This window comes from Ziziphus jujuba, chromosome 5 (assembly GCF_031755915.1).
Source record: "Ziziphus jujuba cultivar Dongzao chromosome 5, ASM3175591v1".
Taxonomy (NCBI): Eukaryota; Viridiplantae; Streptophyta; class Magnoliopsida; order Rosales; family Rhamnaceae; genus Ziziphus; species Ziziphus jujuba.
The window spans coordinates 25,613,446-25,639,676 of record NC_083383.1 but is presented as its reverse complement, the minus strand read 5'-3'; the positions used below and the strand labels follow the sequence as shown (position 1 = coordinate 25,639,676).

General features: G+C 33.0%; 5 protein-coding genes across 14 annotated transcripts; 3 read left to right on the top strand and 2 right to left on the bottom strand.

Moving 5' to 3' along the window:
- The first annotated feature begins 112 nt into the window (after nucleotides 1-112).
- Nucleotides 113-4,471, top strand: LOC107421532 (RHOMBOID-like protein 10, chloroplastic). 8 transcript variants are annotated; one of them, XM_016030787.4, is made up of 10 exons: nucleotides 120-312; nucleotides 1,093-1,503; nucleotides 1,664-1,866; nucleotides 1,952-2,006; nucleotides 2,087-2,167; nucleotides 2,269-2,365; nucleotides 2,449-2,516; nucleotides 3,210-3,308; nucleotides 3,473-3,514; nucleotides 4,094-4,471. In XM_016030787.4, exons 2-10 carry the CDS (start codon nucleotides 1,336-1,338, stop codon nucleotides 4,235-4,237), a joined length of 957 nt encoding a protein of 318 aa, XP_015886273.2. In that variant the 5' UTR covers nucleotides 120-312; nucleotides 1,093-1,335; the 3' UTR covers nucleotides 4,238-4,471. The 8 variants fall into 8 exon arrangements, with proteins under 8 accessions (XP_015886270.2, XP_015886268.2, XP_060673403.1 ...); XM_016030784.4 differs by lacking the exon at nucleotides 4,094-4,471 and having other exon boundaries at nucleotides 113-312; nucleotides 1,142-1,503; nucleotides 3,473-4,061; XM_016030782.4 differs by lacking the exon at nucleotides 4,094-4,471 and having other exon boundaries at nucleotides 113-312; nucleotides 1,098-1,503; nucleotides 3,473-4,061.
- A 1,955-nt stretch (nucleotides 4,472-6,426) lies between these two features.
- On the top strand, nucleotides 6,427-12,539 carry LOC107421530 (DEAD-box ATP-dependent RNA helicase 39). Its single transcript, XM_016030779.4, has 9 exons — nucleotides 6,427-7,079; nucleotides 7,490-7,585; nucleotides 7,674-7,862; nucleotides 8,071-8,211; nucleotides 8,907-9,047; nucleotides 9,701-9,843; nucleotides 10,772-10,901; nucleotides 11,046-11,094; nucleotides 11,740-12,539. Exons 1-9 carry the CDS (start codon nucleotides 6,522-6,524, stop codon nucleotides 12,216-12,218), a joined length of 1,926 nt encoding a protein of 641 aa, XP_015886265.2. The 5' UTR covers nucleotides 6,427-6,521; the 3' UTR covers nucleotides 12,219-12,539.
- A 161-nt stretch (nucleotides 12,540-12,700) lies between these two features.
- On the bottom strand, nucleotides 12,701-13,069 carry LOC107421518 (uncharacterized). The gene has a single exon (XM_016030769.3). The coding sequence runs from the start codon at nucleotides 13,067-13,069 to the stop codon at nucleotides 12,701-12,703; it is 369 nt and encodes a 122-aa protein (XP_015886255.3).
- A 2,140-nt stretch (nucleotides 13,070-15,209) lies between these two features.
- On the top strand, nucleotides 15,210-21,572 carry LOC107421573 (embryogenesis-like protein). Of its 3 annotated transcripts, none has more exons than XM_016030834.4 (2): nucleotides 15,210-15,925; nucleotides 21,434-21,572. In XM_016030834.4, the coding sequence occupies exon 1, from the start codon at nucleotides 15,334-15,336 to the stop codon at nucleotides 15,919-15,921; it is 588 nt and encodes a 195-aa protein (XP_015886320.2). In that variant the 5' UTR covers nucleotides 15,210-15,333; the 3' UTR covers nucleotides 15,922-15,925; nucleotides 21,434-21,572. The 3 variants fall into 3 exon arrangements, with proteins under 3 accessions (XP_015886320.2, XP_060673766.1, XP_048332539.2); XM_060817783.1 differs by having other exon boundaries at nucleotides 21,482-21,497; XM_048476582.2 differs by lacking the exon at nucleotides 21,434-21,572 and adding an exon at nucleotides 16,242-16,257.
- On the bottom strand, nucleotides 21,162-25,580 carry LOC107421572 (LRR receptor-like serine/threonine-protein kinase RGI5). The gene is made up of 2 exons (XM_016030833.4): nucleotides 22,009-25,580; nucleotides 21,162-21,757 (listed from the first exon to the last, which is right to left on the bottom strand). The coding sequence occupies exons 1-2, from the start codon at nucleotides 24,911-24,913 to the stop codon at nucleotides 21,375-21,377; spliced, it is 3,288 nt and encodes a 1,095-aa protein (XP_015886319.3). The 5' UTR covers nucleotides 24,914-25,580; the 3' UTR covers nucleotides 21,162-21,374.
- Between the last annotated feature and the right edge of the window lie 651 nt (nucleotides 25,581-26,231).

Below are 26,231 nucleotides of genomic sequence, written 5' to 3'. Positions count from 1 at the left end.
CTTTGCCGAAAAGTCAAAATTTCAAAAACAAAAAGACAAAAAAAAAAGGTTATAATAATTAAATAATATAAAAAGGATAAAGAAAAAAAAAAAAAAAAAGTAAAAAAAAGAAAATCTCTTTCGCTTTTTATAATTCCTTGTTTCAGTTATTGCGCACCACAAAATTCATCTACTCTCAAGGCTATAATTTCAATTCCCTTAAAGCTTAAGCTTAAGCTTAAAAAAACACTTGGTCGAAGCTGGTTGAGTGGTTTTCCTCTCCTTTCATTTTGCTCGTTGCTTTCAATTTCTTACTCCACGCTAAAACTTTCTGTGAGCAATTTGCAAGTAATTTCTGTTTTAGATAAGTTCTCTCTCATGAAAAAATAGTTTCTCTATTTTTTAAAATTTTTTTTTGAATTACTGCAATTTTATGGGTTTCATTTCTGAGTTTTGCAGTTTATGCATATTTGGTTTGGTAGCTGTGTTCCTAATATAATAGCGAAATCAGGGGGAGGAGTTTTTGAATTTGTTAGAATTTTGCTTTTTTTTATGAGCTAGGACTATGGTTGGGGCCTATGTTGGGGTAGAGCTTAAATTTGATAATTGATTTGGGAATTGTGTAAGTGGTCGATTTAACTTCGTCTAAATTTTTTTGAGCTGTTTTGGTATTTGTATTTCCACTAAATATCGGGGGAAACATGGTATTTTTTCAGATGTGGTTCTCCACGAGGTCTTGATAAATCGATAAGTAATTAGATATTAGTTTCGTAGTGCTTTATGGAATCATTTAAGACTTCTTGATAGTGTATACTGTTGATGATAAAGGGGATATTTAAATTGCTATATAAGGTTGTTTTGGAGTTAGTAACAATACATTTACCTATTTTATTTAATATACTTTTGAGTATCAAATGATTAAACAAAATCAACTAATAAAATTTATTGCCAATAGAATTCCACATTAATATAAATTCCAATTATTTGGAATAATCCTAAGTTTAGCATAGTTGTCAAGTTAATTTTGCATGGTCATGGTCTCGTGCATGTTTGCTTCACTGGAATCTGAGGCGCATCAAGTTGTGATTTTGTTCTGTTTTCTTCTTGATGTAGTGAAGTGATTGAGAGGGATTGATTGGAGTTGGTCACTTTTCTCAAGCAGGTGGCAAATAGCCAGAAAACAAGGGCAGCACGCATCATCCTATGAACTTACATCCAAGTTAAGTATTGTTAATTAGGTGACCCAGCACATAGCTGCTAATTACCATCCAACAGCTGAACTAACTTGACCTTTGGAAGGTATGTTGGGATAAGTTCACCCACAACCGTAATACTAAAGGAGTAAAGAGGGAGAGCATGGTTGTATCTGGGTCACAATCATGGCTACCTGGTCCATTTGGGCTTGGGTTTTCGGCTCAGAAGTTGGGTCCCAGTCCCATGAATTTGATCGTCTCTGCCACTTCTCTGCGCTTGGGCCATATGCTTCATTTCCGCCTTGAACCTCTTGTTGTTTCCTACTTTCAGGTATTTACTTTTGTTATAAAAATTAAATTATAAATGTTCTGGATAAAGGATGCTGAAGTTTATCTGGTGATGATTGAATAGGCAGTTTTGGCAACTTAACTTTATGTGAATATGCTGCATTTAAGGATCTTTATTGTTGCTTGTCTTGCAAATTGAACAGAAACTGGGTGATCTCAATAATGTGCATAAATTAAAGGATACTTTATCACAAACATGGCGTTGGCATTGGTTTGACTTCTTTGATGGAGGAAGAAAGAGAAAGGACTCAGGAAACCTTGGGATGTCTTACGCCAGCAAATCTAATACTATAACTCCTTTCAGTGGGAGGCCGTGGACCAATATACTTCTTGCTTTAAATGTTGTGTGAGTTTTCTACCTCTCTCTTTTCTTGGTAATGCAACTCAGATTAATCAATTTGTTTACTTGAAATTGTAATTTGTATGTGCAGAATTTATGTGGCACAGATTGCAACACAAGGAAAGCTACTGTTATGGGGAGCCAAGGTAAGAGCTGTTAATGAAATTAATGTTTTTGTCAAAATTTCCCTTGGGTAAACGGGCTATTGATAAACAATTTAATACAGATAAATAGTCTGGTGGATAAAGGGCAACTCTGGAGGCTGGCCACGTCTGCCTTTTTGCATGCAAATATTGGACACCTCATGGTTTGCTTTTGAATCATACTGCTTAAAGTTTTCATGTCATGATTCTCAAATCATAATTGATTTGCTTCATTTTTCTCTGAAAATGAAATATGAAATCACAGGTTAATTGTTATTCTTTGAACTCAATTGGCCCTGCTGTGGAAAAGATCAGTGGTCCTAGGAGATATCTTGGAATATACATTTCCTCTGCAATTGCAAGTAACAGCTCATGATCTCTCTGCAATAGCAAATGTAATTGCTTACCATCTAGTATTCTGATTCAATAATTTCAAGAAAATCAGGTTCAGCAATGAGTTATTGGTTATGCAAGGCACCTGCCGTTGGTGCTTCAGGAGCAATTTTTGGATTGGTAAGTCACCCGTACTTTGTAAATAAGCCACAATTTTTCTCTGCATGTTTTAGTGCATAATGTCACTAGCCATAGAAGCTTGTATTAAATTACAGTTTTGGAGAGAAACAAATGCATTAAAGAGATGATATATGTATATGTTTGAAGTTATAGATTTGCTATCCTTTGAGAAACTTAGAACCAAATTTCACAACAACACTATTTTCTTTGTCTTTTTTTGTTTTATTATTCCCCTTTCTGGAAGGATTAAATTAAGGTTTTTATCATCTCTTGAAATTACAATATTTTTGCCTAGTCACATAATCTTATCTTTTCATCAGAATCTAAATTTTGACCAGTCTGAATGTGTTAAACTTTGTAAACGAGATAAAAGCAGAGAAAATGGATGACCACAATGTGATACTTGGGAAGTTAAATATATTTCCAGTTTGCCAAAATTTATGAACTTATATATTTCCATTAAAGAACCCCAAAGGGCCAAAACCACAACAATAAAAATATTACTTTAACAATGTATGCTTCCTTAAGGAAAGTAAGAATATATCATATTTTAAGTTCGAGTCTTAAGTTGTATCTATCCATATACTGTCATTTATTTTTTTAGTATATAGAAAGTTAAATTTCTTTGAGGATGCCTTTTGATATTGATCTTTTTCTCGCTTTTCAATCTTTGACATGTAATCTTCGAGTCAGGTTGGATCTTTTGCTGTCTTTGTGATTAGGCATAGAGGCTTGGTTGGAGGTGGGAAAGAAGAGCTACAGCACATAGTTCGTATAGTTGCCATAAACATGGTATGTCCTCGCCTATGTGTAAGAGCTGCTTAAAGATTTGTAGTATATTGTCAGAAGGCAAGGAATGGCTCAGTTAAAATATGCGCTTAATTAAAATGCCCTGGTCATATGTTTTCTAATTTCTACTATCAGCTACATTAATGGCTATAAGTATTCTTTTACAGGTTATTGGGCTATTATCCAGAGGGATTGATAACTGGGGACATGTAAGTATAAAAGCAATACTAAATTTTCATTTATCACGGGACAATCATAGTTCATATGTAAGTACAAAATTGACTGGAATATCACACCGAAAAAAATTTCAAGAGAGAGTGAGGGAGGGGAAGAGTAATAGCCAATTGCAAGTGTGCAATAACTTACAATGTGAACCAAAGATTGTTGAACTAAATGAATGCGTCTTTTCCCCTTCTTTCTACTATTACTTTTCATAACATTTTTCTTTTATTCACTTTCTGAGATTAATTGAAGTCCCAAGGTAAAACTTTGATGTTTGTTACTTTTGCATAGTTAATGTTGAAGTTATATACATAGAACATATGCCATAATGTAAAGTTGGATGCAAAATATCGTTGTAAATTTGCAGTTCCAAAGTTCTTTTATATTGATGGCTGTGGACTGTATTAGAATCCTTGGTATAGCTATTCTGATATATTAGAGGGAATCAAAACAAAAGAACCGTTGTAGAGTTTTTAGTAGATTAAGATTATATTTGCATGTCAATGATATTATCTGCTCGGTTATTTGTTGTCATCATTGTCGTTGTTGTGACATCTACTTTTCAGTTGGGAGGCTTTCTTGGTGGCGCTGCTATGTCATGGCTTCTTGGACCCTCCTGGAAGTATGAGTCTAATTCCAAAGATGGTAGAAAATTCTTTGTTGATAGAGCTCCTATTTTCTACGTCATCAACAGAAGAAAGATATCCTAGATACTTTCTTCATATTGGATCAGCTGCATAGTTTACCTACCTGGAAAGTAGAAATGACAAAGCTTTGAAAAAAATTTAGCTAGGAGGGGATAGTTACATACATGTTTGCTTTTGTTTTTTGTTTTTTGTTTTTTATTTTTAAGAAAAAAAATTATATATGTAATGGATTAACAGTTTGAATTTCTCCACATGGTTAACCAATATTTATCAGTAGGCGATATCACATGTCTTGTATCCTTTTGTCAGTAATTGTTTCTTCAATATAATAAATAAAATGAAAAAGTTTCTTAACCAATGCCAAAGTGAGGTAGTATTGGGAAGTTAAATCATAATAGGCTTAGAGTAATTGTCGAGTCCATGCTAAGTTTGAAAAGGAAATGAATTTTTATGATCGAAAAGAATTGGGTTAAAAAAAAAAAAAATCATCTTAAGTGTAAGTTTGAAGGAAATTATAATACATGTTAAAAATTCAAAGTTGATTGTACTTCTATATCCAAAATTAAAGGTTTAATATGGTGGATTTTGAATGAGAGGGTTTAAATTGCCCAACTTTAAAATTAATAGTAGAGTGTAATAAGTCAATTTAAGCATTTATTTTTATATGCAAGGCTCACACAATATCAAAGCATTGCTATAAAAAAATACAAATAGCAAAGCATAACTTGGTTCCTTCTTGTCTGGTATGATTGTTTTTGTTAAAATATTATTCGCACCCAAAATAGAAAAAAAAAAAAAAAAAAAAAAAAAAAAAAAAAAAAGAGGTAAATTCCTCCACCTCACATTGGTTTTGCACCTTTTGCCCATTATATAAACCATTTTCAATCCACATCCAACGAAAAAAAAAAAAAAAAAAATGTATTGACGTTGCTAATTCTAGTATTTTTTTGGGACAGTTCATACTGAAAGATTGTTGTATAAAATAATGAACCTGAGTACTGACTTTAAATCTTTCAATTCCATGTTAAAAAAAAAAAAAAAAAAAAAAAAAAAAAAAAAGAAAAGAAACACTTGCAAGTTCCAATTTCAGAATAAAAAAACATATTAATGCGTTAGATCTCTATTTACTTTTTTCCTAAAAGAAAATTTGACTGTGATATTCTAAGTCACAAAATTTAGGTATTCGGGAAAAATAAAAAACTTAAAAATCCCAATTACTTATTTGGTTGATTTTTTATTTTATTGTAATTATATATGATTATAAATTTTCATCAAACACTAAAAAGAAAAAATTAAAAAAAAATGTCAAAAAAATAAATAAAAAAAGTACTAGTTGTTCTTTCAAATAAATTTTATATATTTTCAAAATTCTAAATTTCCATAATACTCCTATTCAATTTTTATTTTTTTTTATTTTTGCTTTTAAAAAGTCAAATTTTAAAATTTATTTTGTAATTTTATTTTCTTTGGATTTGATTTCTCAAAGCTTTGGACTTGAGTAAAGGAATATAACTTATGTCTCAGTAAGATACATGCATTCAAGCCCTAGAAGATCAACTTCTGTTTCTCATTTACATTTTTTTGTTTTGGCTTTTTGGAATAAATTCATTATTAAATTGAGTTTCTGAATACAACTCTAATATCTTGGATTCAATGCCATTTGAAAGGACATAAAAAACACATATTTATTTATTATGGACTTAAATTGAAAAAAAAATTGTATAAGAACATATGTAATATAGAAATTTCTTTTGATGATAAATCTGTTACAAACAAATGCTCTGTCAAATTTGTAATGCAATACAATATCTTGAAGGGCTTAATTATTTTCTTCTTCGGGACAAATATGGCGGAGCTTTGGAGCATTTGGGATCATGGCATGGATGATGGAAGAGGTGCCTCACATCAATCAACTGGAAGAGCTTCTTGTTGATGTCGTCGGCATGGATGATGTTGTATTGAATATATTCTACAGTGTAATCTGCGTTCAGTCAATTCCTATCTTGAAAATTTAAGAAAAATTAAAAAATAATTAAAAAATAAAAAAAACTTAAATTTAAATATAATTCAATTTTGAAAATTGAAAATTAAAAAAAAAAAATCAAATATAGCCATTTTAATAATTTAAATATTTATAAAACTTCATGGACATATCTTTGAATTGTAAAAAGAAAAAACCAAACAACAACAACTTGAAGAAAAGCCCAAAATAACGAAATAGCCATTTTATCATCCCTGTTATCCACATGTCATTTTCAAACCCTGCAAGAAAACCAAACATAACACACAAAAGCGAAGCAGCAAAGACTCTTTCTCAGTTCTCGCTGCACTGCGAAAGTAGAGAGCCATGGGAGGAGCAGGGGCTGCAAAGACCCTTCTTACTGTCTCTCTGTCTTCCAACCTTTCCTCTCTTTCTCGTCTTTCTGCCTCCACACGCTTCCCTCTTCTCAAACTCCCCAAAACCCCCAGGGTTTTTGTAGGGTTTAGGCCCCTCTGCACCACCACCACAACAACAACCTCAACTTCTACCCCTGATACTGAAACAGACCATCCACTTCAACCATTGAAGCATTCAATCCTTCTTGAGAGGCTGAGACTCAGGCACCTCAAAGACTCGTCAGCACAACAATCCCCTGAAACCAAAACCACCCCACGTCAATCAGTTAGTTCTGCTGAGAGAGAGAGTGAAAATGGGCTCCATAAGAAGAAGAAGAAGTTGGTTGAGAGGTTTGAAGAATTGGGTCTGAGTGAGGAGGTAATGGGGGCTGTCAGGGAAATGGATATTGAGGTCCCTACTGAGATTCAATGTATTGGTATCCCAGCTGTGTTGGAAGGGAAGAGTGTGGTTTTGGGTTCCCATACTGGGTCTGGCAAGACTCTGGCTTACTTGCTGCCTCTGGTTCAGGTACTTCTTTTTTCTTCAATTTCTTGCCGAATTACTGTCTTTCTGAGGATATAGAATAGTTTTTGTCAGGTGGGTTTGTATAATTTTGGGTATTGGTGTCTGCTTGATAATTCGGACTCTAATTTCGTTTAAACTTGTAGCCTTTATGATTGCTGAGACTTTTTTTGGTTTCTTCATTTAGTTGCTATTTATGTTTGTTTAAAATCCATTATTCTGTTGTGTCTTTGCTTGTATTGACCAGAATAGATTTCTTCAAATTTTGGCAGCTTTATCTACGTAGATTTTGAAGATGACCTTTCTCTGTTTGCTTATGGTTTTTCTAATTATCGGAATCTCCAAAAATAATTCTCAATTACCCGTCGGTTGTCTTCATAATCACAGAAATGCTGTTGATATTTTTTGTTGTCTAGTTGCTGAGACGGGATGAGGCATTATTAGGCATGCAAATGAAGCCAAGGCGTCCCCGTGCTGTTGTGCTATCCCCCACAAGGGAGCTAGCTGAGCAGGTATTTCTTTATAACGTTATAATTTTGAGATCATATTATAGAATATGTTGACTCTTGGATTGTCATTAACATTAGATGGGCTTTTTAGGTGTTCCGTGTTGCCAAGTCTATTAGCCATCATGCACGATTCAGGTCAACTATGGTAAGTGGTGGTGGTCGTTCAAGACCACAGGAGGATTCACTGAATAACCCAATTGATATGGTTGTTGGGACCCCGGGCAGGATTCTTCAGCATATTGAGGACGGGAACATGGTTTATGGTGACATAAAGTATTTGGTAAGTTTCCTAGTATATTAATTTGTGCACACATTTTGGTAGTACATAAAATCATACCATTATTTTTTTCTTGGCTTTATTTATTTATTTATTTTAAATTATTAATATTCTCTCTTGTGCCTTACAACCTTCAAAAAGTGGTGTACTGTAGCAACTCATTGGGCAGCAACTCAAGTGTACTTCATTGTTGTGGCAAATCATTTCGTAGGTGTTGGATGAGGCAGATACCATGTTTGATCGAGGCTTTGGACCAGAGATCCGCAAGTTTCTCGGCCCCCTAAAACATCGTGCGTCAAAGCCTGATGGTGAAGGATTCCAGACTGTTTTGGTCAGTGCAACAATGACAAAGGTACGTTGACTTGTGTCTTCACCTTCCTAAATATGTGAAAAGCTAGTTCTATAAAGGAAATTTTTTTCATTCCATTGTCAAATATGGAACTTGGATATCTTAAAATGAGCCCTGTCTGGTTTCCTGGATCATATAGCTTTTTTCTTGTTGCCTCACACTTAAAACCGTCGTGGCTATATTGGTGTATAAATATTGATGATATTTTCTCAATAAAAATAAATTTTTTTATATCTTTTGGAATAGTCCTTTTTTCATTAACCGCAAGTCTAAATGGAAAGAAGACGGTATTTTCATCTATTTGGTGTACTATGCTTAGTTAGTGAATAAAGTTACTCAAGCATTTCTCTTACAACTGTGTACTTAAATCATAAAAAGGTTTTTTATTCTTCATTTAGAATTAGATTAGAATACATGGATAAATCTTGCAAAAGAGGCTTATCTCAACTTTAATAGTGTGTTGTAGCAGAGATTGGAAATGTTAGATATAAAAGGTTACTGGTATTACATTATTATTCACTTGATGTGAAAATACTACAATGAAAGGTCAGTTAATAATAAGGAATTCCTGATGTATCATTAGTTACAACAATATAAATCATGGCACCTACCTATATCAATAATAATTTAATAAACTGTTTTCTGCACATTTTTAGCTTGTCAACAAAGTTGAGTAGTTGATCTTTGGAGGTTTACAGGCAGTGCAAAAGCTAATTGACGAGGAGTTCCAAGGAATAGAACATTTGCGAACATCAACACTGCATAAAAAAATTGCATCTGCTCGCCATGATTTCATTAAGCTTTCAGGTTCTGAAAACAAGCTGGAAGCATTGTTACAGGTCTACTTGTTTAACGCTCTATGATTTATTTTTTGTTCATTTAATTAAAAATTACTGATTTATGGTTGTCACTGTAATTAATTTATACTTAAACTCATGAAGATCATCTTCATTTAATGGTTAAATTTTATTGAAAATAGATCCTTGCTTGTTATGAGATTGATGCATAGATAGTTGTGAACAAAATTTTCTATGGTAGATATGAAAATTTCCAATTGAAGGATCAATTATATGATTTTTACAATGCAGTGGAAATTAAAATGTGCAGTTATGCTCATGAGATGAAAATTTTAAAGAATTCTGGATGATTCATTGAATCTTTTCTTTCTTTCTTTCCCCTTTTTTTTTTTTTTTTTTTTTTTTAATAATATATATATATATATATATAGAAGTTTCTATGAGTTTATCCAAGTTAATATTTTGATTCCCATGACTTAACGTACCTCCTATGAATTTTGGTAGGTGATGAAGCCAATAGCTTTCATTTGCTTGGTCTTATTTTGGTTAAGCTTATCAAATTGTTCTTTATAAAACCATGCTTTAGGCAACATGAGTTCTCTGTGGTTTTATAAAACCATGCTTTATAAAGAACACAATAACTTTTTATTGTGTCTACGTTGAAAGAAGGAAACTCATGTTGTTGTGGTTTTCAGGTTCTTGAACCAAGTTTGGCAAAGGGAAACAGAGTGATGGTATTCTGTAACACACTAAATTCCAGCCGTGCTGTGGATCACTTTCTCAATGAGAGTCAGATCTCTACAGTCAATTATCATGGTGAGGTACCAGCAGAACAAAGGCAAGTGACTCTTTCTCTCCCCTTCCCCTGTTCCCCTTGCTTTCCTACCCAGTCTAAATGCATTTACATTTGCTATTTATGTGGTCCATAATTTAGTTTGTCTCTGATTCTGCTGCTAAAATGGCTATAATTCACCAAAACATGTATTAAAAGTTCTGTGGGGGATGCTATTGAATTTGAAATTATGAGCCATCCTTTTATAAAGATTGCTTGTATGTGTTTTTAAATGATATTATTATTAGAAAATATACAGCTAGATTAGATGACAGTATCATCACTTTCGGTCCAATTCTGTTTAGTTCTCCTATCTGCTAGATGAGATGACAGTTTTGTCTTTTTTGGTTTGTAATTTATATAATTATGAATGTCATCTACCATGAAGAGATGACATACAAGCAGCCAAGCCTTATTATTCTTAATGACTATTTGTAACAGTCCCTTATGTTATGTTGTCTGAGCTATAAACCTTAAATCTTTTAGTCATTTTTTGGAATTTTTTTTTTTTAAAAAGGCACTGGTCCTCAGTTGAACCAATGACCTGACCATATAACCAAGAGGGCATTGCCACTTGATTTTTTCCCAAGTGACCAAATAGATTCTCTAATGGTTTTTGGATGGTGGAAGATGTGTCTATTTCTCTTTGGCATAAGCTTTTTCTAACTCACTTGGAGAAGCAATGCATGGTTTACTTTTAACGTGATGAAATGGTCCGTTTTGAATTTAAACTGAAAATTTCATACTTGTTTCATGCAAAACTGAGTCATTGAAAATGTGAAAAATTTCAAGGTAAATGCTTTTCTACTTAATCCAACTGCTGTTGATGTATTTTGACATAAAGCCCAACTATTACTTATATATTTTGATCGAAAGCCCAACTACTTTTCATGTATTTTTATTGAAACTTCAACTACTATTATTTGACTTTCAGGGTTGAGAACCTCAACAAGTTTAAGAGTGAGGATGGAGATTGCCCCACATTGGTTTGCACAGACTTGGCTGCAAGGGGACTGGACTTGCATGTAGATCACGTTATCATGTTTGACTTCCCATTGAACTCCGTAAGTATCAGCTCAGATCCATTCTCAGCTTTCTAGTGTATTTTTATGTGTTAATGCTTTTGCTGTTGTGTTTTTTTCCTTTCTCCTTTTTGTTTTCCTCTTTTATTTCTGCTTTGGAAGCTTAAATTACTTATCTTTAATCAGATTGATTACCTTCATCGCACGGGAAGAACTGCTCGAATGGGTGCAAAAGGTGTGCACTAAATTCTTTTTATTTTGCTTTTCTGTCATTGTGTGTTTGTGTGTGTATTGAAATTTACAAGAAAGGCATTATGACAAGAAGGCATTCTTTAATGTTAATTATGTGTTAAAAAAGGTGTGGGAAGTGTTGATAGTAACCATAGAAAGGTCAAGTTTGACCTTGTCTGCAGAAAAAGATAGAAAACAAGAAAATAACATGACTGCAGATATTGCTCTGTAAATTAATTGGATGTTTTCTTGCATGATGTTTCAAGCCAGTTTACTAGTTTAGTGCTTATTCGGTGACTTTTTTAGTTTGGTTTATCGAAATTAGAAACTGAAAACTAATTTTGGTTTTCTGAAGAACAAACAAAAATAACTTGTATGCCAACTGTTTTTATTATCTGTTTTTGAACAAAAGATAAGCGAAACATGACAGAACAAACGATAAGTGAGGATGATTTTATCATTTATGTAGTATTCTTGTAATCTGGTGACATGCTTCATTTTTTTTTTTTCCTTTTTTTTTTCTGCTTTTCTTTTCCTACATGGCTAATTTCATTGTCGAGTGTGAATTGTAACTTTTGTCATTTTATCAGAGGAGTTTTAAAACAAAAGACCTCTTTTTGTTTTGTTTTGTTTTTTTTTTTTTTTTAAGGGAAAGTGACAAGTTTGGTTGCAAAGAAAGACCATGTTTTAGCCACTCGAATTGAGGAAGCAATAAGGAAGAATGAGAGTTTGGAATCGCTCACTGTGGATAGTGTCAGGAGAGACATTGCCCGTGCTAAAATAACAGATCAGAAGGGGAGGGATGCAAAATTAATTAAAGTTGCAAAGAATAATAAAAAGACCAAAGGTGATTCAGTAAAATCATCTCGAGTTCACAAGGCCGTGGGAGTGAAGCCTAGAAAATCATCTGTTTCAGCAAAAACCACCAAGGGTGGTGGTATTCATGCATCAAAACCAGTAAAGCTATCCAGTGCACGCAGCTCAGGAAAACCTTCTTTAAGCAGGAAGAAGAAACTAGATGGCAAGAGGTTCAGTGTAGATAAATCAACTGATTCAAAATTAAACGTTGTTGGGTTTAGGGGACGGAGTTCTTGGTCAGATAAGAAAGAGAAAATGATGTCCAGATGATTGTAATAACTTTGTGTTGTTTGAAGTTTGAAAGCCATGCCTAAATGTTCATTTTCATATAAGTTTGGCATGCGAAATTATATTGTAATATTTACAGTTTTGCGATGTTTAAGTCCTACTAGTATTTTATTCAATTTGGAGGTGGGTCAATAATACTGAGTCCAATGCTTGGTACTCTCTTTGGGGTTTTTGGCTGCAGAATGTAAAGTGGGGAAACATTTATTCAATAGTTTTACAGGATATCAATCTCTTGATACTAAGTTCATCTTTTGTACAACAGGTACACCAATTATCTTTTTATTTATTTGGACTTTTGAACCATTTTCACTTCCCTGAGATGGATACTTCCAAGATAATACAGTGACAGGTATGAATGTTTCGAAAATAATAGTAATTCTTTTTTTAAGGACACTAAAGCTTCTAAAACAACATCAAAAATAAAAGCAACATTTGGAACTTGCAATTATTATTGGATTTGCTCGCTACTTAAAGGTTTGTAAAGCTCGAGACTTTTTTGCCGGTGTGACTACGTTCCCATCGGAGTCGTAAATTATGATGCCAGAAAAATCAGGAAGCTGACATTTCCCTCCCATGAGTATGTTCTTCTGCCAGACCGAGACTTCTTGCTCCTCGCTGCATGTTCCTTCATTGTTGGCATGTTGTATGTGTTGTATGGTGGTATTGTCGTAGACATAGTCGGGTTCATAGCAAGCACGCCAGTTATGCCATTTTCTTGAATGAGAAGCACACATGAATAATGCAATAGCACACAAGAAGAGGGTCATTGCAGCAAGACCAACTTGAAATGTGCTGTCTAGATCGTGTGCCAAAAGAAGAAGCTGACGAGCCATGAATATGGTTAGGCTATGAAGGTTGGGATATGCTTTGATATGGTGACAAAGTTTATATAGATCTTAAGTTTGCCAATGGAGTTGTTGAATTTGGAGGATTTGTTCAAATTACAAAATTAATGGGTTCACAGTTGTGGTTTTGGTGATGTTTGACCTCCATTGTAGCTGTTCCATTACAATTAGCCTTTTTCCTTGATTCGGTGATCTTAGTTTCTCAATAATCAATTTCCCTTGGGATGGGGAATTTGAACTTAGATTTTCTGTTTGAACTTTGCCATTAACTGTTCCTGACATAATACAACTTGTTCAAATAAATGAATAATGTTAAGGTACCAATTTATGAATAATGTTAAGGTACCAATTTTTGGAGTATAGTGCGCGACCCACATGTTCTGGTTAAATAGCTAGCTAAAAAAATCTCCATGCCCATTTCAAATTTAACGAATAATAATAATAATAAATTATTACTTTCGTAAATAAAACAAGAAAAAAAAAAACTCTATTCTAGCCTCTCTTTGTTAAAAACTTATATATTAAAAATATAAAAACAAAGAGTAATGTTGTTACCAACAAGTTATTTACTTCTTATGGGACAAAATGACATTATATTATTTGACTAGTAAAAAAATTTATATAAACCAATAAAATGTTAGTTATTTATTAATTTTATTGTGAAATGATGTGATATTTATCTGGGAATATTGGCACTTTGGGTTTAATTTTATTTATTTTTTTTATGTGTACCCTGAACTTCACTTTTTTTTTTTTTTTTTGGTGCACTTTGCACACTTTTTTTCTGTCAACGTTTTAACGGACTTGTTACATTGGTAGCATATGAGAAAAAGAAAAAATAAAAGTGTAAAGTGCAATTCTGTATAGTTTAGGGTGCAAAATGTAAAAATTTTCAAATAAGAAAATTAAATAAATACAAAAAATTATTAAATAATATTATTATATTTTAAAGAAATTTGTAAAAAAAAACTTTAAAAAAAAAATTCAAGATGTGATTTTTCCAAAATAAAAATACAAATCTTTTTACATATAATAGATTTCCTAAAAAAAACAATAAAGAATAATAATATTTTTTTGGAAAACTAAAAATTTAATAAAAAATACATATTAAAAGTATTTTTAAAAAAATAAATATAAAAATATACATGAAATAAATAAAATAAAATATTTTAAAAAAAGCAATCTTCCAAAGTTTTCTTCTAGATTTTATAATATTTAGATTGCCTTTTATTATAAGTCTTTCTTTTTTTAATCTCTATAATATTTACATATTATTATTATTATTTATTTATTCAAAAATTATATTCATATTCCTATAAAATTTTACTAATTTATTAGAAGAATAATAATTTTTTAATGAAAAAGTTTATTAATTTTTCATTTAAAAATTTTTGCATTTTGTATCATAAAACTACATAAAAATGCACTTTTTTTTTAAGTCATAAAATTGCACTTTTATATATTTATTTTTGTCCATATGCCAATCATGTGATAAATATTTTAAAAGTTAATAAAAAGTAAAGTTATTTTTGTCCATATGCCAATCATGTGATAAATATTTTTAAAAGTTAATAAAAAATAAAGTGCTGAAGCAAAAAAAGTAAAAATAAAAATCAGGATGAATAATGCCAATAAAAGGTTTAGGATTTGAAGTGTCAAAGTATATATAATTTGGTGTTAATATCCTATTTATATTAGCTATAGTATTTTTGGACTTTACTTTTGTAATATCAAATTAAAATCAAACATACCATGAAATTTATAAGCAGTGAACCATCAGTTCAAAAAAAAAATATATATATATATATATATTTATTTATTTCAATTGAAAAGAAATCTTTATTTTGAACTAATGGCACTATTTACAAGCTTATAAAATGCAAAAGATCCTTTCCTATTTATTATTTTTGATATTGAATATAAGCTTATGTGGCAAATTTTGTTGAGATATTTCATTTTATATTTTTTTATATTTAAACTTTAAAATGAACTTTTTAATTATAACTATTGAAATTATTATCTAAGATATAAAGGTTTTAATAAATAACATTCTTAAAAAATATTGGCCTAAAATATAATTATAGGTTTGGTCCAAAAATTAATACTAAAAACGGGTAAGTTAAGCGTGGGTTTCCTTAATGTCATTTGGTAAAACAGAGTAACAGTCTGCGTGGACATGGCCATTGGTGGAAACCAAAAAAAACCCTTAAGATAGCAAAAACTTGCCGTGGTTTCACAAGGACTGCTCTGCTATGCTCTGCGTTCTTTGCTCGATTGGCCAACCAACCAAAAATATGCATCAACTTTCACAAATTTCGATCCGTAAATTGTTATTCAGACACCCTTTGAATCGACTCCCAAAACCCACTTCCATTTCTACCCTCAACTCGCTCACAACCACTTCAACTCGGCGATTTGCAAACTCGGCTCCATTGCCCAAACCCGGGATTTCCGATATTCTAACCTGTATTAACCAACGTTTTCTTCACCCAAATATCTCAATTTCACCGACCCAGTTCGTATCTCTCCCTAATACGAGAGAATACAGTAGCGAACCGGGTGGTGATTCAGTTGCTGAGTTTGACGAGAACAAAGAGGTGGATATGATCAACCTCAAGTTTGCAGAGGCAAGGGAGGAGATAGAGATGGCTATGGAGTCGAAAGAGACTGTCTACTTTGATGAAGAAGCTGAGTGTGCCCGTGCTGCTGTTAAGGAAGTGCTGGATATGTTTGAGGGGCTATTGGCTAAGTTGCCAGAGAGCAATAAAGCGGCATTGCAGAGGTCGATGGGGCTCAAGATTGAGCAGTTGAAGGCAGAGCTTCAACAGCTCAACGATTAATGAGGTTGGTTGATTTGGGTCGTTCACAAAATTTGATTTTGAACCGGTTCTTTTACAGTTTCATGCTGTATTTATATATTTAATCTAAAGGAAAAATTTTTAGTTGAAGGTAAGTTAACCGAAGATGACTTTTTGAATAATTGTTGTTGTTTGTTTTTGAGGAATAGGAAATTTAGATGCTCCTATTGTGTAAACTGAGGTACTATATTGCAACCCAAATTGAAAACTAATAGAATTGGTTATTATTGTTATTGTTTACAAATTTTTAGTTTCTGAATATGATCTCTACTTTGTTATAATTTCTTATTTTCCTATAGCAGATGAAACCCAGTATGATGACTGCTGATATACATCTTGGATCTGGTTTCTAGTTGTTTATGGAATGGTTGGAAAAATTTTAGTGTCTTATATCTGTGAAGTGAAACCTGAAGATGGTAATCTACAGATAAGCAATAAAGTACCGGTCAAACTAATTTTACCAACTGTGGCAACCTGTGGAATAGATTAACCTCTTACATAGGAGAAAATAAAAAAGATGGAAAACTAAATACCTTATCATGACACAAATTAAGAATGCTATTTTCTTTTAGTTTCAAAACAGAGAGAATAGTCATTACACAAATTTTGTCCCTAAATGGCCAGATGCCCTGTTATGACATCTAATGATACTTTATGTATACGATTACTGTACATTTTTAGGAAAAGATCTATTATAATGTCCCAAATCTATGGATCCAACCTTCGTCCTTATTTATTCAAGTGTTAATAGTCTGCTTATTATTTGTGGACTGTATATATCTACATGGGCTAAGTTGTAATAGTTTTTCAGACTTGACCGTGCATAATGCTGATAGAAGCCTGACCTCCCTATTGTTCTTCTTCCTCTCTTCCTTGTTATCTATTCCCCTTTTTCTTTTCCCTTCTATGCTCTTCTTATCCCCTTCCTCATTAATGGCCCCAGGGCACAAGAAAAACAGTGAATAAATTGATTATAATGGATAAGTAGTAAATTTTCTTTAATATGCAATTATTAGCTTTCAGAAATTGAGACTGCTGGTGTAAACTTGAGTAGACCAAAGAAGTAGGATAAAGTCTAAATGTTGGTTTGTAAATAGGACATGGTTAGTTACATGGTTGTCATGGGTCGTTTATATGATTCAGTGGACCTACCATTTTGTGGCTTCCCCATGGTGGTCACACCAGAATAAGATGAATTTACCCTGCCTAGACCTTTTTCCTTTTGGATTGCATTCTACCATTATGTATAGAAAGGTTGACTGACTTAAATTTTGTAAAGGACTGTACTATTAAAAAAATTGTGTTTCATTGCTTTTTTTAAGATTGTACTATATTGCTATGCGTTTTATTAGGAAAAAGTAAAGTATAAATAGGGAAAGAAAAAATTGAGGTTGAGGTTTGAGGGAGAGGGTGCTCATAAATCAAATGGTTAAACTTTATTCTTATAAATTATGATGGAAGTGCTCCAAATTTTTATGCCAACCGTTGATTCAGAGGTCTGTACTGATAGAACATTATCTCAAAACTGATTTTTGGCTGCTTTCTACTTTCGTCCTTATATCTTCATTTGAATTGATGATACTCTTAGCTATAGGGCATGACTTTTTTTGGCAGAGTTATTTGGTTGCTTAGGTGGTTAGCCTTTGGTTTTGTGCCCTTTTTTTATTGATTGGCTATGGATAGGAAATCCATTTCAAGAAAAATGGAGAGAATCCTTATCTATTCCTTGTACTTGCTTACCGTTGCTTAGTAGGAATCCAGGAAAGAAACTTATTTCTTTATTTTTCTTTATTAAGATGGTAGAGGCAGTGTTTCACTCAAGTTGCGGATTGTGGGGGCAATTGTCCCATGTTAAATCTTGTTTATGTTAATAACCATTAATTATCCAACGAAAAAGCAGTTATATTTATGTCAAAAACCCACTACAAAGGTAATCTAGTTTAAAAAAGGGGTAATAGTGTCAATAACTTTAAGAATTTAAATCATTTCATTAATGAGTCCTTTTAGGGAAAGTAAAATCTAGTCATTAATTTCTCTCTTTTTTTTTTTTTTTAAATTTTTTAAATTTTTTAAATTTTTTAAATTTTTGTTTTTAAACCAAATTTCATATTCACAATGAACAACGTATATTTAATGTAAAAAAAATAATAATAATATTTACTATAAATAATTGATGTTATTAAAAGACTAGGCCGCTTATTTTGTTATTTTTCTTTTATGTTTAATGTTAAAATAGTAAAAAAAAATCTCTTTATTGTTTGTTTTTTTATTAAAAGGGAAGAAAATGCAACAAAAAAATTTCTTATGAAAGTTGGACGGGGTAGGGCCAGTCTATCCAAAGTGATGTTTCTTAGTAATAAAATTTTCTTCTTTAAAAAAAAAAAAAATTGAGAAAAAAAAAGCTTCATCACTCAAAATAAATGTTTAAAGGTATTTTATTACAATTATCTACATTTAATTTGAATTTAAACCAAATTTTTATTATTGTATGTTTAAATCAATTTTTTTTTTTAATTTCTTAAATTTTAGTTAATTTATGCCCACTAATCGGAAATCCTATATCTGCTTCTGGTTTCACTAGTGAATTTGTGAATCAGAATATTACAAAAATAAAATTGTTGAATGCTTCAATTTTATTTTGATGTTCATTTTATAGGTTTTTCTTCTCTCAGTTCTCTGATTGGTGGTAGAAATACAGAAATAATGAATGATAAGGCTAAGTTTGGATCCAAGAATAAAATTATTTTACTTTGTAAAAATTTTTAGTTCCCTTGTAGAATCACTCTATAAATCTAGAGAAAGTAACTTCTTTTTCTTTTTCCTTTTTTTTTTTTTAATAAGAATTTTGATGAATTCATAGATCCATTTCTACGTGATGTCATATATAAATTCCTGTTTATTGAAGACTGATGTACTGAAGTGGTGGTAGTTATGCTTATGCTATGTTAAATGAGGAAAGTAAGGTTCATGCACTGCTTTGGTTTTTTAACTGCCATGAAAACAAAACATCCTCGTGATCTGCTTGGTCATCCTTATGGAAGTTGGTTAATGAGATGCACAAGGATGTTTCTCTTGGCCTTTTAATGGGATAATTTCCAATATATATATATATATATATATAAGGTACTGTTTAGTGATTACTTGTAATAGGAATTGGAAGCCCATGAGAATACCTTATGAGAGTGAGATATCATAGGAAGGATAAAGGTATAGAGGAGGGTAGTATGGGTAATGCAGTGGTGATGAAGCAAAGGAAAAGAGAAAGTAAAAATGGAAGTAAGTAATTTTTTTTTTTTTTTTTGGGGTTTTGAATCTTGCTTTTTGTCACCAAAAAATATTAGATTATGTCGAAAATTTTGATTAGAGTGTTTAATTTTATTATTTTTTGAAACTAATTTTTTTAATAATAACTATTTAAATTGCCATTTGACATATAGATTTTATAGGTGATCGTTTACCAATAATAACAAATTATATTCTTTTAATTGATAAATTATCATATTTTATCATTTCATAATGCTTACAAATAATTATCACATGAAGAAATTATCATATTTTATCATTTCTTAATGTTTATAAATAATTATCATATGAAATTTAATCTAACAGATAAAGGTTTTTTTTTTTTTTTTAAAAAAAAGAAAAGAAAGAAACTATGAGTATTTTTATTCCACCTTTATTTACAATAAATTTTTCCTTTTTGTCAAATGTTTTTAATTTGTGATTTTACAATTATAAATGTAAATGCTTACCACCTGAATCAAGCTTATTTGATAATTAGGTATAGTTTGTTTAGTGAATATTTTTAAACCTTTTGAAAGGTTAATTTCAATAAATTTGGATGGTGGACAAACCTTGTATTGTCACGTCCTCCTGCCAAACAAGAAATTCACTCTCCAATCTACCTCCCTCCATTGCTTTCTTCATATTATCCATTCCCTTCACCAAACAAGCAAAAGTGAAATGTGCTTTATATTTTCCTTACCATTATATCAAATAAAATGTGGATTTAAATATTTTGTTTCCTTCTTTTCCACTCTCCGTCCGTCGTATACCTTATCGATTCATCCTAATTTCTTTCCTTCCTATCAAACATAATCTAAACCATTAAAGATTGATTGATGTTTTAACAGATAATAGATGCTATTAGTACACCCTAGGATTGTACAATTTCTGAAACTCAAGTTTCCACCATACACCTAATAGAGCAACCCACCAACTTAGCCAGCTAAAACAAGACGCTCCAGCTGTTTGATTTTATTTTATTTGTTTTAGACGGCGAAAAAAGCAAACTGGGTTTTCAAGAAAATAAGGACAAGAACTATTGCTGAAAACAAGACAGATTTTCTTGGTGCAAAGTGGTCTGTCTTCTACTTTTTTGCATTTCCTTGTAAATTCCCTTTCCTTGATGTCTAACATTAACAAGAGACCATTGGGGAAAACTAAAAGAAAGGCACACCCACAAACCAACCCACCCCCCCTCCACACACGCGCGCGCACACACACACACACACAGAGACAGACACATATATTAAATTAATCATTGCTCCAATATATTGCAATTTCTAAAATATGCAGACACATTTTTCTTTTATGGTTTTGTTTAATCAATTTCTTAATAGGTAAAGAAATTACAATGATGAAGTTGGTTATGGGGTATCCTAGAGGATATTCTCTTTAAGCACCGTTTCTGAAAATATAAATATAAAAAAATGAAAAATAAAAAATAAAAAATGAAGTGTGGACAAAAGAATGTGAAAGATTTTGGAGAAATGGGAGACAAATTTTATAGTCAGGCAATGCATGTGGGGGAGTGGGAGGGAAAGGCATGGCCTTCTTTCTGCGTGTCTGCTTTTTATCTTACAACATGGCTTCGCATTAATATTATCATTGGCTTGGATTTGTTTTCTCTTCTTTCTTTTCTTGTCTTCAAAAGTGATGCATCACGCGGAAGCGTAAAAAAGACAGTAAATTGAAACAAACACAAAAACCATGAAAGTTTAGAGCTTGCTTGGCCATAAACTAATGAACTTTTTTTCCGGTTCTAAAAAGTACATTTTGTGGGTTTCAATAGTTTGTTGTTTTTCTAATTATTATTATTATTATTATTATTATTATTTTTTGGTTTTCTAATTCATGGCTAATTAATAATCTCTTAGATTGCATTCTTGTTGTTAAAAAGCTAAGGTTTTGCTCATATTTAAGGGGAAAATCATAGTATGAACATGAAGAAGATGAACTACATTGATGCTTAGAACTGTACAAACAAACCTACCATCACCATCATCATCCCAACTCAAGAAATTACTAAAACTTCTCCACATTTTCCATGATAATACCATTTTTTTCCCCCTTTTATCAAAGATAGAAAATCAATCACTACTAAAGTCTTCTTTTCTATTCTTTTTTTTCTTTATTATCTCAATGATAGAAAATCAACCTTGATTTGAGGACTGTTTTATTAGTGGTTGTGAAGTTTTTCCCCATTCCTCAGGTGGACTCTTAACCTCCATTAACAATGCCACAACTTCCTTCATGGTAGGCCGTTCGGTGGGTGAAGAGTTTACACAAAACATAGCTATTCCAAGCGTCTGAAGCATCTCTTGCACCATTTGATCAGGCAAACCTTGGAGTTTCGTATCGAGTATCGATACAGCTGGTTCAAAACTTCCCATCTTTTTCTTCACCCATTCAACAATATGCAGACCATCTCCTAATTGAGACTCAACTGCGCTTCGACCGCTTAGTATCTCCAGCAACACCACACCATAACTGTAGACATCACTCTTCTCTGTTATGTTCATTGTGTAGCCATATTCTGCATTGAGTAAAAAATATGATTGACAATCATTTTCTTTATAAAATTTTCATAAACAATGTAAACTATAAAAGAAATACATGTTTATATAAATATATATATATATATATAGCCATATTCTGCATTGAGTAAAAAATATGATTGACAATCATTTTCTTTATAAAATTTTCATAACCAATGTAAACTATAAAAGAAATACATGTTTATATAAATATATATATATATATATGTATGTGAAAAAAGAATTTTACCTGGGGCAATATAACCGTAGGAGCCAGCTACTCTGGACATTGCATGATGGTAATTTGGAGAATTCATCAACTTTGCAAGGCCAAAATCTGCAAGATAAGCTTCATACTTGGAATCTAGAAGTATGTTATTGCATTTGACATCTCTATGAAGAATAGCTGGGACACAATCATGATGAAGATAAGCTAGACCTTGAGCTGAACCAACTGCAATTTTATACCTTGTTTCCCAATCCAAGTTTCTATTCCCTTGCAATAGCTGTTGTAGGTTACCATTTGAAATGTAGTTGTAGAGAAGAAGCTTGATGCTTTTATTTGAACAATACCCTATGAGCTTAACAATGTTCCTATGGCGGATGTGACCAAGAATTTGAATCTCTGCTGTAAATGAATCGATGGGTTCTTCATCTTGTTTCGTCTTCCACAGCTTTTTAACAGCAATCAATTCACCATTAGGCATTTCTGCCTTGTAGACTACTCCAGAACAACCTTTCCCAATCACGTTTTCGTCTTTCAAGCAATCCAGGATGTTATCAATGGAGAAACTGAGCTTTTGAAATGGTATGAAAGTCCAAGGATAAGAGAAATCCTCAGCTCCTGGTGAAGAAGCTGCGTTTGTTGAAGATTTCTCTACCATATACCTATGATTCCTCACAACAAGAATCCATGAAGCAAGAACCGCTATGGTAACTGAAGTCAGAATCACAGATATTATTGCCACGGTTTTTGCAGATTTCAATCCATTCTTTTGCGTTAGACTTGAAGAACAAGTAGAACCATCAACAGATTGACAAAGTTTTGGGTTCTGCAGATATGAATCGGAAGATATGGTTCTGAAAAATGGTGTAACCGGAATAGGACCCGAGAAATTGTTGTAGGAGATATTAAGAGAAGTGAGACTAGTTAAGGAACCAAGAACCTTGATTCTTCCAAATAAAATGTTATGAGAAAGATCAAGGGACTGTAATTGCTTCAAATCAGAAAATGTCTCGGGGATTTCACCAGTAAATCCATTTGAGCTCAAATCCAAACTGATTGTCAAGCTTGTCACATAACCAATCTCAGGTGGGATTTCACCAGAAAGGTTATTGAAGCTCAAATCAAGCAGAGTAAGCTTCTGCAAGCTTCGAATAGATTTTGGTATTGAACCCGTGAGTAAGTTATTGTTGAGGATGAGCTTGTTCAAGTAACTGAAATTTCCAAAGCTCCATGGAATGCTACCACTGAAGCTGTTCCTGCTAAGATCAAGCTGCTCCAAATTCACAAGCTCTCCAAGCTGTGAAGGAATTTCTCCACTTATATAGTTGTTATGAACATCCAATAGCTCAAGAACTGTGATGTTGGCAATCTCAGGAGGAAGTCCACCAGAGAAACGATTCATGTACAAATCAAGGAAAACAAGATTTTCTAGTTGACCAATCTCTTTTGGGATTTGACCAGAAAGTTGATTCTCTCCTAGCCTCAACCTGACTAGTGATTGACAATTTGAGACACTTTTTGGTAATTCTCCGGATAATGAATTCCCAAGAAGAAGAAGCTTGCTCAGCTTCTTCAAACCGAAAATCTCTTCCGGGATTGATCCGGTAAGCTTGTTCCTTGAAAGATCAAGCGCATAGAGCTCAGAGCAGTTTCCAAACGATGATGGTATGGTACCAGAAACAGAATTCCCCCACAAAAAGAAATTCTGCAGGTACTTCAATTCACCAACCTGCCATGGAATTGTACCTGTTAATTGATTCTTATCAAGCTGAAGAGCGGTCAAGCTTGTACAGTTACTCAACTGCCATGGAATACTTCCTGTAAGCAAATTGTCTGAAAGATGAAGCTGTTCAAGAACAACTAGCTTTCCCAAATCACCAGGAATCTCACCAGAAAGATCATTAGCAGAGACATCGAGAACAACAAGTGAAGAAATGTTCGAAATCTCTGGAGGTATTTTACCAGACAATGAATTCCCCCAAAGAAGCAAGCTGGTTAATTTCTGCAACTTACCCAGTTGAGAAGGTATTGAACCAGTGAGCTTGTTCATATGCAAATACAAATTCCTCATCTCCAAACACAGTCCAAGCTCAGGCGGTATCGAACCGAAAACGTCGGTATCATAAAGAGCCAATGTTTGGAGATTGATCAACTTCCCAAATGTTGCTGGAATCACACCGGAAAGTCCAGTTGCAGCAGCGCCAAATGTAGTAAGATTAGTCAGCGATCCTAACTGTGATGGAATCTCTCCGGTTAGATATGGATTGCCACCGACACGAAACTGTTGGAGAGAAAGCAAAGAGCCTAATTGCGATGGTATTGAACCGTTTATGAGATTGTCTTGCAGACAAAGAACTTGCAATGAAGTGAGGTTTGAGAGCTGCGGAGGTATCCTACCAGACAATCTGTTGGAGTCCAAGAAAAGGAACTGAAGAGAGACGAGATTCCCGAGCTCTGAAGGAATGGAACCGAAAAGGGAATTGGAAGAGAGGTCGAGAACACGAAGATTAGTGAGTTGGCCAAAAGATGGTGGAATAGCACCAGAGACATTGGTGGATGAGAGGTTAAGAAGTTGCAGAGATGAGAGGGAAGAGAGCTGAGAAGGAAGAGAGGAAAGGTTGAGGAAAATGTTTGGCAGAGAAAGGGAAATGACTCTGTTTTGTGGAGAGCAAGTAATCCCTTGCCATGAACATGGTGTTGAGCTTGATGGGTTCCATGAGGAAAGAACAGAGGAGGTTTCTTTAACAGAAGGATCAACAGAAGAAAGAAGGGAAAGAAGAGCTTCTCCATCAGAAGACAGAGATGAAGAAGAAGAAGAAGAAGAAGAAAGACAGAGAGTTATTAAACAGAACAAGAACAAGGAAAAGATATTAAACAGAGAAGAATAAGAAGAAGCGGTGGTGGTATGGAAATGGGTGAGTTTTTCCATGTTTGGTGTTTATGGGGAAACAAAAATGAAAAATAGTCAATGTCGAGTTTTGCTGATGGTGAAAACTGGTTTGTTGTTAAGAAATGAGGATTGAAAATGGAGAATCTTTCTCTGGTTCTTGTTGTTGTGGTGGTGGTGAAAGTCCAAAACTAGGAGACAACATGCATGTGAAGAAGGAGGTTTCTGTGGAAATGGTGGAGGATACTTAAATTTCACACCAATGTTTTGAAACCATGCATGTGATACCACTACACCAAAAAAGATGGATTTCAGATATGCTTCTTTTAGTGTAAAAATAGTGTTTTGAAAACCAAGTCAAACTTACAGCTTCATCATTGTGTGCGTGTGATAAGATGATGATCGGCCGTCGGCTAACCGGTGGTACCAAGCCGCCCGATGATAGTCGGTGAGTGAGCGATGTGAGATTCTACAACAAGGTTTAAGTTAAATATTTGAACTGTAGCTAAGCTCCATTAATGGTGGTCATGATGTATCTATGTGGTTGAAGTAGAAAGAGTGGTGGAAAGCTTTTGAGGTTGAAGTGCAAATGGCAGCAAGAAGAAGAGCTATTTGGTTTGCTTTGTTTGTTATGTTTTTGCAAAGATTTTAAGTTTAAAAATGATTCTTTTTTTAGCATTTTAAATTAATGCCATTTTAGCACAGTGGTTTTTGGGCGGCTACTTCTTGAATTTATTAACCCAAATTGGCCCTTAATGATAGTATCTACCAATAATCTATTAAAGAAAGTAAAGAAGCAAAATCTGCTATATTTGCCTAGTCAGATTAGATACACTTCATTGTAGGACCCAAATGCCGAAATGTCAAATTCTGAATGGTGAAACTCGTGTGCTTAGCATGATATGTAATCCAATGGCCAGGGTTACTTTGAAGGTGGATTGATATAATATCATCTATCATGGCTTAAACTCCAAAGCACACCATGAGAGACTGGCCTTCAAAATGACAAAAACAACTTAACAAAAGTTAAACTGCCGACATCCAACGAGAGGGTATTAAGGTAATTTCACTATATGCGATAGATTAATGGAACCAGGACAGAATCAAAAGTTTCAGAGTCCATGGGCAAGGCGAGAGAGAGAGAGAGAGAGAGGGGTTTGTCTTGGGAAAAGGAAGGCTTTGATGATAATATAGGAAGTGAGGCAAGCTTAAAAGCTTGGGAGATTGTGAAAGGTAAAAGGGGTAGGTTGGAGTAAGCAAACCAATTTCAATGTCTTTTACTTACATAAATTATGGACCCCCAAAACGTGGTCTCTATGTGTTATAATTAATAAAGAGTTTTTCATTAAAAAAAAAAACA

Excerpts from the sequence above, each read along its gene's own strand:
- LOC107421532 (XM_016030784.4), top strand. The coding sequence starts at position 1,336 with ATGGTTGTATCTGGGTCACAATCATGGCTACCTGGTCCATTTGGGCTT. Across the intron at positions 1,867-1,951 it reads CTTCTTGCTTTAAATGTTGT|AATTTATGTGGCACAGATTG; the intron begins GTGAGTTTTCTA and ends TTGTATGTGCAG. Across the intron at positions 2,168-2,268 it reads CAAATATTGGACACCTCATG|GTTAATTGTTATTCTTTGAA; the intron begins GTTTGCTTTTGA and ends ATGAAATCACAG.
- LOC107421530 (XM_016030779.4), top strand. The coding sequence starts at position 6,522 with ATGGGAGGAGCAGGGGCTGCAAAGACCCTTCTTACTGTCTCTCTGTCT. Across the intron at positions 9,048-9,700 it reads AGCTGGAAGCATTGTTACAG|GTTCTTGAACCAAGTTTGGC; the intron begins GTCTACTTGTTT and ends TGTGGTTTTCAG. Across the intron at positions 11,095-11,739 it reads TGCTCGAATGGGTGCAAAAG|GGAAAGTGACAAGTTTGGTT; the intron begins GTGTGCACTAAA and ends TTTTTTTTTAAG.
- LOC107421573 (XM_016030834.4), top strand. The coding sequence starts at position 15,334 with ATGCTCTGCGTTCTTTGCTCGATTGGCCAACCAACCAAAAATATGCAT.
- LOC107421572 (XM_016030833.4), bottom strand. The coding sequence starts at position 24,913 with ATGGAAAAACTCACCCATTTCCATACCACCACCGCTTCTTCTTATTCT. Across the intron at positions 21,758-22,008 it reads CTACGGTTATATTGCCCCAG|AATATGGCTACACAATGAAC; the intron begins GTAAAATTCTTT and ends TACTCAATGCAG.
- LOC107421518 (XM_016030769.3), bottom strand. The coding sequence starts at position 13,069 with ATGGCTCGTCAGCTTCTTCTTTTGGCACACGATCTAGACAGCACATTT.